Below are 15791 nucleotides of genomic sequence, written 5' to 3'. Positions count from 1 at the left end.
AAGCATATGATAAAGCAGAGAGGCTTGAATTAAAGAATGTTTTGTACTAGTATGAAACTGAAGGTTTTTTACTGAATGCAGTAACATATATGATGGAAACATGTACAGTATGAGAATAAATGGAATGCTTTGTGAAAGATTCAACACTGAGTGGACAGTATGATGTCCCCTTGGTTGTTTTAATGTATTTATGGATGTGCAATTTCTTGTTATTTTTAATGCAATTTATCTACCATCTCTATGCAGGTAGACTCTAGATGGTTTACAGATATTACTACATGAAACAATGAATCATACAGATTATATTCATTATTTAAATCTCATTTAAGTGACGTAGGCAACAATGTCTCCACAATCAGTCCCCAAAGGCTTTCTAAAAGAGACAGTTTTTACCAATCTCTGGAAGGCCATGAGAATTAAGGTCATCCTCATTTCAAGGGGAAGCTTTCCATAGGAGAGCTCCCATGGAGAATGCCCAACCATGTCTAGTTAATCCATACCCTCCATAGTTGCTAACAACTTTCTCCAAGGAATGCTTGTGTTGACATAGGTATGCAGCCAATGCCAAGTTGTTGGCTGAGAATGCAAATAATTTGCCGCAAATTTTAGATACATTGTGTAATGCATGAAAAACATGGATCTAAAAATTAATGTATCAAAGACCATGGAATTTGTTTGATAGGACACATTGAAATGAATTCAAGTTATAAACTTTTAATGTATAAGCATAATAAGATGTAGTAATATTTCCATTTTGGCATTTTTTTGGCTTGTTTCTTTGGCTTATTCTTACTTATTTCTTATAATTTTGTTTACCCTAAAAGGGAATAATGTGATGGGTTTGTATGTATGTATGCATATTCTGAGAGGTGCTGTGTGGAATTCAAAAAGCTAAGCAGGATTGGCCTAGCTATTACTATCATCAAGGTTACATACCTCCAGAGAGTCTGGACATCTGACAACATTTCATAAATGTAAGTTAATTATGTAGCTAGAGACCATACAAAGGAAAATGATCCTATGAACGTTGTATATCTTAATTATTGTTCCATGCAAGCCTCAGGCTGGCATATTTACAGAAATAATTGTTTCCATTCAAGAATGAACCAAATTAGTAATATGCAAGAGGGGAGTGGATGGCTTCTATCCTTTAACTACCTATCCAGCTTAATTATTAGTATTTGGAATATCATCATTCCTAAAGTCTCACTTTAGGAAGGAGACTTTTATATGGATGGTTCCATCCATATAAAAAGCCAGAGGCAGTCTCCTGAATGGCCACTGCTTCCAGCCATGTCTTTACATACTGGAAATATCTGAGGTACTTTACTATTTTTTAACTATTTCTTCCTATGTAGGTATCTCTAAATGGATAGATATAACCTAATCAGAGACCAACAAACTTGATGGGATGACAGAGAGGGACTGTGTGGGCTATTTTAGGTCCATTTGCTACCATGTAGTACATACTACAGAGTACAATAATTCTAGGTACCCATATAGGGGCTAGAAGCTAGCCTGGAAAATTAAAAAGAAAAGGTAATGGCAATCCACTTCCATATTATTGGTAAGAAAACTATATGGTCATTTTACAAAGTCCCCATTCTTCAAATCTGACTAGGGGAAGAGTTGTTTGTGGGGAGGGTGCAAGCACTCTGTAAGACACATGCCTCTTAGTCACAGGCTGCCTAGGCATTTTTCTTGCCTTTCGGTTAAACCAGCTGGAGAGAAACACGAAGGGACTTAAGTTGCAGAGCCCAATAAGCAAAGGTTACCAGGTGGAGGAAAGATTACTGCACACAAAAACTCACAGATTTAAATGTGTGGGTGAGCAACAGCACTTAATGAAAGAATTGACTGGCTAGTGCTATGTATGAACAAAGGCATGTGTGTATGTGTTTCAGACAGAGAGAGGGAGAGAGAGACACTCCTGTTAGGTTCTTCCAGGTCCATCATGTCATGGTGAGGCAAGCAGGGTGTGTAATGTTGACTCTGCCCTAGGCTGTTCCTGTAGGCATATGGAATTCTCTCTCTCTGCTTCTTCTGAGCAAGTGCTGAACTCCCTTTAAATTGTTGTACATCCTCCAAAGAAAAAGAAAACACAACAGAGTGACCGGGACCCCTTGCAGGAAGTTTCCAGGCCAACAGCTGCCACCACTCAGTGATCTCTGCATTTGTAACTCCCACCAGATACTTCTGAAAAGGGAAGGGCTGCTGATGAAAAGATAACTGGCTGTCATAACCCTCCCTCCTTTTGCTCCAAGTTAACCTCTTTAAGTCCAGCTATTACAAGCGATTGCTGATCAGCATTACCACACTTGGCGAGGCAAAGTGCCTCCTGGGTGGGGAGAACGGAGAAAGCAGTCCTGGACTTTGACCTGCCTCTGGTGGAGCGCCAGTCCTCCTCGCTTTGGCCTCCAGGACCGCGGAGTTGTTGGAACGCGCACAGTTGTTAGCATTTCACAAGCCGCGAGAGGAGCAAAAAGCTGGGCTTGGCAGAGGCGGGACGGCCGCGTGCGTCCTCCTTCCTTTCTGCACCGGGGAGTCAGGGCAGTTCCCCTAGCCGGACCAGAGCAACCCGCAGCTTTCGTTCCCAACAGAGGAAGGGGGGACGGTACCCCACTCCACCCCCTCAAGCCCTGGAGGCCTTGCCGCACCCATAACCGCTTCTGCTGGTTTGCGGAGCTGACAGGGACAGGGACAGGGCCGGGCCAGGCGCTGCATCTCTGCCCACTTGGAATTCTGTCTTGAAGTCGCTGCTTGCCAAACGCCTCACCTGCTTAAGGTGGAACCGCCTGTCCTGCTCTGCCTTAAAGCCTGCCTCCTTGCTGATGTCAGTTGCTAGGGAGAGGGGTGTAACCACGTAGGTGTGTTAAAGTAAGGGGGGAGGACCGGGCGAGAAGAGTCCCAGGAAACCAAAACAAGGCGTGGGGGAAGACGGGGATGGCGTGGGACTGGGAAGGTTACAGGAGGCTCTCTGTGTGCGCGCGCGCCCTGAGTGGAACAACTTCTTGATCTGAGGTAGAGAGGAGGGCCTGCCGCACCCACCTGTGGACAAGTTCGCGCCTTTACGGAGTGTGGAAGTGTCGCTCGGACTCAGAGAAGAGGAGCCGAAGGGTTGTCAGACACCCCGCTCCCCGCCCGGACTGTCTCGCTAGGTCAAACAAGGCCTCAGCGCCTGGCAGGGCCCACCACCAGAGAAAGAGTCGGACTGTTTTCATGTCCCCCTTGCCCAGCTGCTGCCACCATGCAGGAAAATAATTTCTTCTTGTCGGCTCTGCAGCCGGAGAATGGCGTGTGCTCCTTGGCGCTGCCCTCAGACCAGCAGCTCGACAGGAAGCGCAAGGAGGCTCCGGACGCCGAAGTGCTCAAGAACGCCCGGGTGCAGGAGCAAGTCCGTATGAGGATGCTGCAGAAGACCCACTCGGTCCCCAGGACCAACGGAGCCGTGCCGGACTACGCGGAGTTGAAAGGTAGGCACTGGGATGAGGGACGGAGGTAATGGCCTTGGCGCCTTTTTCCAGAGCAAACCGGGTGATGTAAGGAGGCATCCATTTAGGCCAGTAAAACCTTGGCCACTTTAAGATGAGTAGACTTCAACTCCCAGAATTCCCCAGCCAGCATGGCTGGCTGGGGAATTCTGGGAGTTGAAGTCCACTCACCTTAAGGTGGCCAAGGTTGAGAAACACTGGTCTAATAGGCTATAAGTGGACTTGAGTGGGTTGAGCAGGCATTTGCACAGACATTTCCTGCAAATGCTTGTCCAAGTATGACAATTTTACTCTCCCTATTTCCTAGGGGAAAAACAAACAAACAAATAAAACCGTAGCTTGCCAAAAGCCATCCAGCGATTGCGTGAGCAAGCGAAGAGATGAACTGTGATGCCTCCTGGCTTAGAACTTACTCAGGCTTTTTATTGCATCTAATTCTGATTGTGCCATGAATTCCCCTAAGTTTCTTCTCCAGTGCTGCATCTGTCAAAAGGCCTGTTGAAATACACTTAGGGAAAAGCTGACTTTGGAGGAGTTAGTTCAAGAATGCTGATGCAAATATTGCTTCCAGGAATATGTTGGGTTGGGTGTGTGGCCTTGATTGCAGCTGTGTAACTACTTGAAATGTCTTTGAATTCTCCGAAACAATGATCAGCTGGGTTATTAGGGGTGCTTTCATTAAAAAGTTTTTGTTTTTCCTACTGCAGTACCAAATTAATGGAATGTTATGGGAAATCCACATGTTGTCTTTCATTTCTAGCCTTCTATTCATCTCATATAAGAGACAATAGTACCAAAGATTTGTCAGCCAAAAGGAGGATTGCATGAGATAGGAGAAGAAATTTGCCTTTCATTAATTTGGTTTTTCACTACTGCTTTGGTAAGCAACCATTCTGCTAGCTATACCAGCCTACTTTGGATTGCTGCCTCCCAGTTCTTGGACAACTAGAATAAAGAAGGAGAAAAAAAATTACATAAACTGAAGAAACTATAACTACAGTGGGGCAAAAAACTATTTAGTCAGCCACCAATTGTGCAAGTTCTCCCACTTAAAAAGATGAGAGAGGCCTGTAATTTTCATCATAGGTATACCTCAACTATGAGAGACAAAATGGGGAAAAAATCCAGAAAATCACATTGTCTGATTTTTAAAGAATTTATTTGCAAATCATGGTGGAAAATAAGTATTTGGTCAATATCAAAAGTTCATCTCAATACTTTGTTATATATCCTTTGTTGGCAATGACAGAGGTCAAACGTTTTCTGTAAGTCTTCACAAGGTTTTCACACACTGTTGCTGGTATTTTGGCCCATTCCTCCATGCAGATCTCCTCTAGAGCAGTGATGTTTTGGGGCTGTCGCTGGGCAACACGGACTTTCAACTCCCTCCAAAGGTTTTCCATGGGGTTGAGATCTGGAGACTGGCTAGGCCACTCCAGGACCTTGAAATGCTTCTTACAAAGCCACTCCTTCGTTGCCCGGGTGGTGTGTTTGGGATCATTGTCATGCTGAAAGACCCAGCCACGTTTCATCTTCAATGCCCTTGCTGATGGAAGGAGGTGTTCACTCAAAATCTCACAATACATGGCCCCATTCATTCTTTCCTTTACACAGATCAGTCATCCTGGTCCCTTTGCAGAAAAACAGCCCCAAAGCATGATGTTTCCACCCCCATGCTTCACAGTAGGTATGGTATTCTTTGGATGCAACTCAGCATTCTCTCCTCCAAACACAACAAGTTGAGTTTAGACCAAAACGTTCTACTTTGGTTTCATCTGACCATATGACATTCTCCCAATCCTCTTCCGGATCATCCAAATGCTCTCTAGCAAACTTCAGACGGGCCCGGACATGTACTGGCTTAAGCAGGGGGACACGTCTGGCACTGCAGGATTTGAGTCCCTGGCGGCATAGTGTGTTACTGATGGTAGCCTTTGTTACTTTGGTCCCAGCTCTCTGCAGGTCATTCACTAGGTCCCCCCATGTGGTTCTGGGAATTTTGCTCACCATTCTTGTGATCATTTTGACCCCACAGGGTGAGATCTTGCATGGAGCCCCAGATTGAGGGAGATTATCAGTGGTCTTGTATGTCTTCCATTTTCTAATTATTGCTCCCACAGTTGATTTCTTCACACCAAGCTGCTTGCCTATTGCAGATTCAGTCTTCCCAGCCTGGTGCAGGTCTACAATTTTGTTTCTGGTGTCCTTCAACAGCTCTTTGGTCTTGGCCATAGTGGAGTTTGGAGTGTGACTGTTTGAGGTTGTGGACAGGTGTCTTTTATACTGATAACAAGGTCAAACAGGTGCTATTACTACAGGTAACAAGTGGAGGACAGAGGAGCCTCTTAAAGAAGTAGTTACAGGTCTGTGAGAGCCAGACATCTTGTTTGTTTGTAGGTGACCAAATACTTATTTTCCACCATGATTTGCAAATAAATTCTTTAAAAATCAGACAATGTGATTTTCTGGATTTTCCCCCCCATTTTGTCTCTCATAGTTGAGGTATACCTATGATGAAAATTACAGGCCTCTCTCATCTTTTTAAGTGGGAGAACTTGCACAATTGGTGGCTGACTAAATACTTTTTTGCCCCACTGTATACCTATTCTTCCTAAACCAACCCAGGAATACTGTACTCCACACTGTTCTTTTTTGAATCTCATCCACATCATTTATCTAGAGCTCACATAATGGTGATAAGTAGAAGGAATTTATTAGGTTAATTTTTTATTGCTACCATATTATAGCTATTCAAAATACTATGTAATACAGAACCATAATCAGAATCATTCTTTCTTAGGAGTTGGTTCCACTAAACTAAATATAGCTGAGTTCTAGTAAAGATGTTTAAAACTGAACATAGTGAGATAAACAAGACTGGAAGCTTGATTCTAGGCATGTTTAGTCAGATGATGTCCCACTGGATTTATTATGTGTAAAATGTACATTTGAGTTACTGAAAATAGTGAAAGTAGCTTGATAACTGAACAGAATAGGATTTGAATTCATGCTTCCCTTTTCATTTCAAATTCCCATTTTCCAATGTGAATCAGAGGAGTTTATTTCTGATTAATTAACAAGTGTCTTGTTGGAAAAATGGGCACTCCACCTTTCTTGACAGAGGCATTGTTTCTTTCATAGTTGCATCACTGGCAAAAATTCAATTTGGTGTAGTTTTCACCACCCCAGCATCACCGGAAAATTGTAGCTGTTGGGTGTCTGCCAATCCAGGAACTAATAAAAGCATTGAGCAGAATTATAGTTTTGAAATTTTCATTTTCTAGATGGCACCAGTTACAATTATACTGCTGCTAATTACTAGGCTTTTGCTATGTTACATCTGAAAAACTTACCAGCATTTGAAGAAACCTGTTGTATTTCTTTTTAAGATGAAAGTCTCTGGCTTGGGAAGTCTGGCTCGAAAGTTTCTTCCTGTAAACTTTTGAGAGAGTGTCTTAACTGTTCTGATATAATTGACTAGTTGGAAAGAGTGTTTCATAAATCATTTAATTTATCACTATTATTAACTTCTTACATAGAGCATCAGTTGGAGGTCTGGATAAAAGTTGCCATCTCTCATTCTTTATCAGGAAATGATGAATTCTCTAACTCAAGTCAAGGTGGCAATTTGCTGTTCTTCAGTCTTAGCACTGCTGTAGCGAAGATAACTGGAGAAGTCCAGTTGAGACTTTGGTGTGGGTTGTTGCTGAGGCAGTGGCTTCTTTAGCATGTGCCAGTTGAACTCTCCTATTTGTCACTGTTTCTCAACTCATGAAGTAGAAATAATAATATCTCTGTATTCAAAGCATACGGACTATCTTAATGTCTTTGCAACATTCTGAGATTGTTGAATGGTGGTAGATCCACTGCACAGTATTATGCTACTAAATTCCCTTTGAACTGTACTCCACTTAATGCTTCATCACAAATAGGTAAGCAGCTTTTGAACACACCTGGAGCTCACTTTTTGTGACTGCACCTTCCTTTTGATCTATCAGTCTGATTTTAATTATAGACTAACCCCATATCCTGTTCTGATATGTCTGTCCTGTCCCTTACAGTGTTGTTATGTATCCAATCCAATGGTGGGATTTACAGAAAGTTGTTATGAAGTAATATGGGGATTTTAAATTGGATTGAAATATGAATTATCCACAGTTACAGAATGAGCAAATCGCTTAGTTCTAATCAGATTATTCAGGACACCAATAATTTATTCCAGTGTGAAGGGCCTATAAATATTGGTGAACAGCAATACTGAGCTAGCATGGTCACTAATGCAGGAAGCTGGAAGTTGTACTGCTTGAAGGCCATGCATTTCCCACTGACAACCTATTTATCTTCTTCCTGTATCAGAATTGTGTAGACTTCAATACATATTTCTTTTGTAACATTTTAAACTCAAGGAGGCTTACATAGATATGATTCCTATCTTGGTACAGTCCTGTTACAGGTTCTGACCTGGTTGCTTCTGAAACATGTATACAGTGGTACCTCGGGTTACGAACGCCTCTGTTAACGAACTTTTCGGGTTACGACCAGCTCCGGCTGCAAAAATTTACCTCGGTTTGCGAACTCCGCCTCGGGGTACGAACAGGATACACGGCCATTTTCCCTCCCGTGACACAGTCGAATGGCCATTTTTCCGCCCCTGACACGTGGTCCGCGGCCATTTTCCACCCCTGACACGTGGTCCGCGGCCATTTTTCCGCCCCGACACATGGTCCGGGGCCATTTTCCGTCCCTGACACGTGGTCTGCGGCCATTTTCCGTCCCTGACACGTGGTCCGCGGCCATTTTCCGTCCCTGACATGTGGTCTGCGGCCATTTTTCTGCCCCTGACACGTGGTCTGCGGCCATTTTTCCGCCCCGACATGTGATCCATGGCCATTTTTCCGCCCCGACACGTGGTCCGCAGCCATTTTCCGCCCCGACACGTGGTCGTAGGGAGGGGGACTCTCCCTCCAAGCAATAGCCGCCTCCCTGTCCTCCACGCCAGAACGGATTAATGGTAATTACATTGAACCTTATGGGGAAATTTGCTTCGGGTTGTGACCAATTCGGGGTGCAACCAGAGTCACGGAACAAATTAAGTTCATAAACCGAGGTTCCACTGTATCTTTAATGGATGTAGGATGGGCAGCTATCCAATAGGATCCAATTTCTTTTGTGAGATAGGGAATCAGTCCCAGGCCAACAGTAGTAAAGAGACTGGGCAGAGGCAAAACAAAGGCTTACCATTCACAGACTGGGTGATTCTCAAATATGTTGTACTGCAGAGATCCCCCCCCAGAAATCTTAAACTGTAACTTTTATAATCACTTGCTGTTGGCCATGCTCAGTCACGATGATGAGTGTTGCTATCCAGCGTATCTGGAAAATACTAGATTGCCTGCAAATGTTGCATAGGGAAGAACACTAGCACAATAAAGACATTGGAGGGCCAGTTTCTTGGTCTGTTTCTCTTAATTTTTGACAGAGTTGGAGGAGTTGGGTTTTATAGATGTATTCAGTGGTGAGAAATTATGCTGCTGTTATTGGGCAAGTTGCATTGTTAACTTTGTCAGACCATGGTGTCACAAGGGCTTAGGGTGGCTCACAGGTCATATGCTGCCCCACCCCCATTTTAAAGAAAAAGGACATAACATTTTTATGGAAGACTTCCTCTAACTAAACATGGGTTCATACCATACTATATGAGTAGGCATATATAATAAGATTGCAGGTTAACACAGGACTCCTGAATCTGAACAAACATAATATTTTACCATGTATATATTGAAAATCTCAGTTTGGGGGCAGGAGTAGATAGGCTTGATATTATTAACTCTTTTCTTAATCTGAGTCAGTGCCCTCCAGTGACTGATAAAAGATCTTTCACCTTCAAATACAGGGGTGAGATGATAGTGTTTCTAAAGAGCTCTTCAGCTACAGTTCAAGCAAATGCTTGCATTTAAGTCCTTCAGGGAGAGAACAAAGGATTTCCTGTTTGTTCTCTCTTTTCAGCAGAGATGGAGTTGGGGGGGGGTCTCAACTATGGCATACAGGTAGGGTTAGAGAGGGAGGGGGCTTTCTTCTGTCATCCTGTCCTCTTTGCTCCACAACCAGGCTTGAAAAGACTGTGATGGCAGCATACATAATTTATTTTAATTCCTTTAAGAGGAATCATCTTGAGTATGATAAACTTGCCTCTGGAGAGAGGGAGGCTGGACATTATATGTATCTCCTGTTCTCTGGCAGTGGTAGTGGAAGTGATGGAGCAAGGGAGAAGACTGGAAGGAGAAAGGCAGAAACTACCACAAAGAAAATGGGAATCAGATTCTGAATAACTGTGTTGAGAGGAGATCAGCTGGAGCTTCCAGCCCAACTGTGCCTTAAAAAGGGATAGGCAATATGCTAGTAAATGATAATGATCAGCATATGCCTAAAAGGATTATTTTGACCTGAGAATGGAACTCTGCAAGCTTGCCCTGGTGCCTTCATACACAGAACATAGGTATTAATACTAGTCACATTGCTGACTCATAACTTAGCACAATTCCAGAATTCTAGAATATTTAAATGTTGATAGCTATTTATTATATATATTTATATATATCCTTATATTAAGTATATTATATATCCTTAATTATTATATGGCAACTTGCCTCTCGTCAGTGGTCTTTGGTTTCTTGCCATGCCAAAACTAAAGTAGGAAATCCCTTTATACGTATGCTTTGAGGATGGATTTTAATCCTTCTCCGGCCATTAGCCTTGACTTACCCATTGTTTTGTTGACACATCTTCTTCAGTTTTGCATTGCCCTGGTCATCGGGACCATTATTCTGAGAAGTTTTTTCTTTTCTTTTTTTTCTTTTTAAAGTTAGTATTTTTTTAAGTACCTGATTTTTCTGCTGTTTGGCTTTTTATGCAGTAGATCTTCTTGGGGAGGAAAACCTCCTCTGTTTTGATGTTTAAGTCTGAAAAGACTACAGTATAATAAAATATTTTCCTAGTGCAAGTGTTGTGCGCTAGAAATCTCAGGCTTCTGAAGAGTTTTTTCAGAAAGGGAGAACAGTTCAGTTGCAGAATAGTTCCAGTTTAATTGTTTAGGACAGGAGTGTAATTTCCAATCCCAGAACTGATCATGGACCCTGAATTCTGCCTTTGTGGCCTTCAGTAGTCTGACTGATTACTGAAGAGTAACATCACATTTTCCTACCAATTTTTGTGCATGGAAGACTTAAACAAATGGAATTGTAAGCCTAAAAATAACCTTCCTGGATCTCCTCCCCCATCCCAGTACAATCCATTTTGCTGCTTGGTTGCCCCAAAATGTAAAAAGTGACCCTTGGCCACTAAAAGGGTGCCCCCACTTGGTTCAGTAGAAGTGATTGGTACAAGATCCACAACTTAAGTTTAGAGTTAGGTCCAAGAAGAAGAGAGGTAGAATTAAAACTGCTGGCTCATGAGGCTCATTCTGTAATTACCATAAAAGAAGACTACCCTGAATATAAAATGACCTCCCAAAAGAAATATAAACAGAGAAAAGATGATAAATAAAATCCTGGGCAGTGCCCAGCTTTCTTACTTTATCAATTTAGGGTTTCCACCTTAGATTTCCCCTCTCCCAATAAAGTATGCATGTGACACACTTCTGTGTGCATATATTATGTATCTGAACTCTGCCCAGAGTCTCTTGTTGAGATGGGTGGCCATATAGATTGAATAAATAAATAAATAAATAAATAAATCTGCCAGAAACCACACTCCCAAAAAGGATAGAGCCAGAACAAATAAAAGGAGTAATAACTACTGATTAAAATTAGTGAGCTACAGTACCCCATTTATAAAATAGTTTGATTCCCTCATTGTATATACCAACCCTTCTCTCTTTCTCAAGCCACAGAAAAACATGATTCTTTCTTCCAGCAGAAACAGCCAAGGAAGAAAAAACAAGTGGGTGGAGATAGATTAAGGGGAGTTAGTAGTTACAGTGTGCACTGACTGGAAAAGAGTAATAGGGGATGAATACAGATGAGACAAGGGGAAGAGGTAAGTGATATTCAACCCCAAAAAAGGGTTAAATACATCAGTCAAGCAGGTCCTCCCAAGAAGAAGGCTATTTTAAGGCTAATTGTCAAAGGCATCCATGACTTTCAGTAGCAACATTTGCACTTCTCGCCCACTCCTTTGTTTTCAACAGTTTCTTTACTCTGAAAGCAAAGCAGTCTCCCTCCATTCATAGATAATTATTGGGGAAGTGGAACTGTAGCAATAAGATGCATGGGATTCAGCCATAAAGATCCAAAACAATAGCATTGGTGTGCATGCATGCATGCCTGAGCAGACCACCACCTTGACATTTGTATTTTATTTTTTACTTCATTTATCCTCTGTAGACTAAGCACTCCTTTATGATGAGATCCACATACAAAAGTATGCACCTAGCCAATTCTGTGTAAAACACAAGAACTGCCTGGCAAACATTATTTTCTCACATCAAAAAGTCAATCATTTTAATGAAGTTTTACATTACTTTTATTGTTGGGTTTTAAAAAAATAAAATATTTGGAGGCTTACTTGGAGTTAGGTTATCCCTGAGATGGGACAAGCAAGAAAACCATGTGCTTACCCATAATTTCCAAGAATGCTAACAAGCTAGAAATAGAATGAGTGAGAATGAGAAAGAAAAACTTAATCAGATTTACTCTGGGGCATTTAGCAGGGGCATAATTTGCAGAAATTGTTTATTTTTATTACTTACTTATAAAATGTTCATCCCATATTTTCATTTTTAACAATGACAAAGAAGGCAAGGCTTTTTGAAGAAAAGGTAAACTTTATATTTTGTTGCATATCAAATTGGTGCTAGCCTAATTCAGAAAATCAGAAGAATAGAAATTGGAAAGGAACTTGGGGCTGGTCTAATCAGATCTCTGCTTAATGCAGGGTACAGTGACAGCATCCCTGATCAATGATATTCTGGCCTTTTCTTAAATTCCCTTTTGAAGAATAGTCCACCACCTGTAAGAAAAGTCTGCTATATTGTCAAACTATTATCAGTAGAAAGTGTTCCTCCTACTTAAGCAAAATCTGCTTCCTTACACTATCTTCTTATTAATTCAAGTTCTTCCCTTTGTATCAATAGGAAAAAAAAGTCTGTTCTGTCTTCTGTACAGCAACTCTAAATGACAGTTAGCTTTTCTCTATTCTTCCTCTCCCTACCAGCTATTCTGTGTCCAGTATTGAAATTTGTTTTAAAGTTGCCATTGGCAAGACATTATCATGCTTTATTCTTTGATGATGCTATTCAAAAACAGATATATTTTTATGTACAGAAGGATACTACACTATTGTTACTGAAGGCATTTAAAGGAGTTTTATCCATTTCATAAGCAGTGCCTATAGCATTTTTCCACAGTTGATAGGGATATGCATAAAACAGAAAATACACTTTATTCTTAGCTTAGAACAAAGTACCCCACTCAAATGTTCTGTCAAATGTTTCTAGTCAGCCATATTCCATTAGAATAAAAATTGAAACAGCTTGAATGTTCTCTGTCCCATCAGAATGAAACTTGCATTATTCTGAGAATTTTGACCACAGAAAATAATGGGAAGGGAGGGTCACTGCTGCTTCCTGAATGATGCCCGCCACCCAAATTTTAGAAAATGTGGCCATGGGCATGATTTTTAACACATTTTTGGAAACATTAAATACATTCCCATAAAAACAATGGAAATGCAGCTTGGTGTCTATTAACTGAGAATGTTTCAATTAACACGTGTTATCCAAAAAAAAAAAAAACCTCCTCTACCTCTACAGAAAAAAATAGATTTTTTCTCAGTTTCTTAAGATAAAGTCTTTAATATTCTTTTCAAATAGTGAAGTCTTTTGTTTTACAGTGGGGTCAAAAATTCCTCTTTGAAATCAAAACATTTTACACATCCCTACTGGATAGCATTGGCTTGAAGCAATTCTAATCTAAGATTTTCCAGAATCCCCCTCCCACCTAATTTTCTGTCCCTGGGCCTCCATGCAGCCAGCTTTCCTCTGGCACTCAGAATCCTATTCTTGATACACTCAATCCCATTGTGTTGTTTTGGAAAGTTTCCCTCTTAAACATTTTCCTAACTAAAAGTTGTATGAGGTTCACCAAACTTTGTAGTTCCCACCCCCTGCTATTCTCTCTCAGACATGACCAGTGAATATAGATGAATAGGTAGGGTTTGGTGTTAGACTACATTTCCCAGAATTCCCAGCCAGCAAGTGGGTATTCTTGGAATCTTAGATGACACAGCTGGGAAGTTGGAAAAGGGTGATCTACACATGCATTTGATACATATATATAATGTCAGATGTATGTGAAGAAATAATGCCTCAGTCTTTTTGTTTGGCGCAAGATAATATTTTGGAACCCCACCCAGTTTTTCTCTCTCCTGCTACCACATTATCCAAATGTGTGGAATGGCTTCTCTGTGTGGATGTTAGCTCAGCCACTTCCTTTTCCTCTTGAAATTGCCTTTTCTCCAGATCCACCTTCACAAATTTTTTCTAGGCAGAGTTAATAAGCCGAGTCTTGCTTTTTCTGTATTGTCTGCACATTCCCTCCCTTGCCCTGTGGAGAAGGAATATATTATAGTGCGTTTTGCTTATTTCTCAAATTCCATCATGAGAACTCTACAGCGTGGTTAATATATACTGCAGATGAATTATCTGGGTGTATGGCTAAAAGAGGCTGCCCAGGCACCTGACCCTCTATGGAATTCTACATTTCACATGCATTCCTGGAAAGGAATCAGGCTTTTCTGGGCTGTATATACACACACACCTCATTTTGAAAGGAGAAGGCAAAGCAGAGCAGGCAATATAGCAGTGGGAACTCAGATCCTTCCTAAAACTTGTGAGGAAAGCAGAGAGTGGAAACAGCATATGGTTGAACCAATTAGTACAGTAGTTGTGTCATTCCTGGAGTCTGGGTTTATTCCAGGGCTCTGTAACAGCAGAAGCACCATATTGTTGAATTAATTTTCTCTACACAAACATAGGTTTTCAAATCTCAAGTTTAATGAGTACTTTATTTTAATTTCATGCTTATGTTTTACCTCACACTTCACATTTTAGATCTGTTCATTTCAACTTCCCTGACTTTACACAGACTTAAATATTGTTCAGATGTCCATATCAGATCAGGGTTTGAGCAGAGCTGGACAGGCCTGTTTTTTGTCAATAGGCTGGGCTAAGCACTGTGCCAGAATTTGGAGTTAGAATTAGGAAAATATACGAGCCTATTTATTTATTAAAAATACCCTCAAAACAGCCAAGTAAGATGGCAAGTGTGTGTGTGTGGGGGGGTGTCTCTTTATATCATTGTTACCTACATTTGAACCAAATACTTTGCAGCTTTTAACCTGTTACTCCCTGACATCTCACATCATACAGTAATTGAATATGCATGATAGCAAGATAGTTGCTGACAGTTGCAAGAGGAAGCAGGAATTGCAACCTCAGTGAGCTTTTAAACTTTCTTTGGGGTAGATTTAACAGATGAAAACAGAACTGGGCCAGATTTGTGCTGGTCCAGGTATTTCCTAAAGGAGACCATTAGCATGAGATTCACCCAGGATTATTACCAAGTCAAATGGTTCCCCAGGAACCAAAAACATCCTTGGCCAACTAGCATAGCTCTTGCTGAAGTTACCACTGTTTGGGAATGTTACTGTGCCGTACTTTTACATCCTGATTGTTAAGTATTGTGCACTGACATCAGTATGACAGAATCAGTTTCCGCATCCAGATGCAGCCCTGCAAATAAAGCTCTATAGGATGTCATACCCTATATAGCTAAGTATTCCCCATATGTGTACAAAGGAAGTCTCTTTTTGCCTTCTTTTAACTTTAAAGTTTATTTTAGTAAATTTAGAAGGCTGGTTAACTCCAGAAGACTTGGAGTGGTATACAACATTAAAAGCAGAGGAATCCCCCTCAAATCAGAAGATAGCAATGCAGATCCTGGAACGTAACATTTAGCTAATATATAAAATCCTAAAAGGGACTCCTCATCTACACTAACCCAATACCTGGGAAAAAAGCCGGTTTCGTAAAGACTTTTTAAAGATAGAGTGGAGGCCATGCAGATCTCTGGAGGGATGCTGTTCCAGAAAGCTGCTGAAGCATGCAGTTGTCATACTGCAGTCCTGCGTAACCATAATGCGCTACTGTAACCATGGTCGGTACCCTTGCTGCACTTGGGTTCAAATGTAGCTGTGCAGGCTCAGGAATAGGTGGTTTGAGTTCCAGTGTACCTTTGCCTACTT

At 41.3% G+C, this 15791-nt stretch overlaps 1 protein-coding gene across 2 annotated transcripts in view; it reads left to right on the top strand.

Annotated features, from left to right (window-relative positions):
• Positions 1 to 2423: 2423 nt before the first annotated feature.
• PKP3 (plakophilin 3) overlaps positions 2424 to 15791 on the top strand; it is a 43405-nt gene continuing 30037 nt past the window's right edge. Inside the window, exon 1 of one of the 2 annotated variants that reach the window (XM_025166666.2) lies at positions 2424 to 3473. In XM_025166666.2, coding sequence (XP_025022434.2) covers positions 3248 to 3473 — 226 coding nt within the window. In that variant the 5' untranslated portion in view covers positions 2424 to 3247. The remainder of the gene's footprint in view (positions 3474 to 15791) is intronic. The other variant, XM_025166667.2, reaches the window with a different exon arrangement.

Source organism: Python bivittatus, unplaced genomic scaffold, assembly GCF_059951505.1.
Source record: "Python bivittatus isolate LINGU-HERP-01145 unplaced genomic scaffold, Pbiv_v1 ctg000480_np1212, whole genome shotgun sequence".
In the NCBI taxonomy this organism is placed as follows: Eukaryota; Metazoa; Chordata; class Lepidosauria; order Squamata; family Pythonidae; genus Python; species Python bivittatus.
Note: the sequence above shows the minus strand (reverse complement) of the source record. Positions and strands in the feature narration are given on the sequence as shown.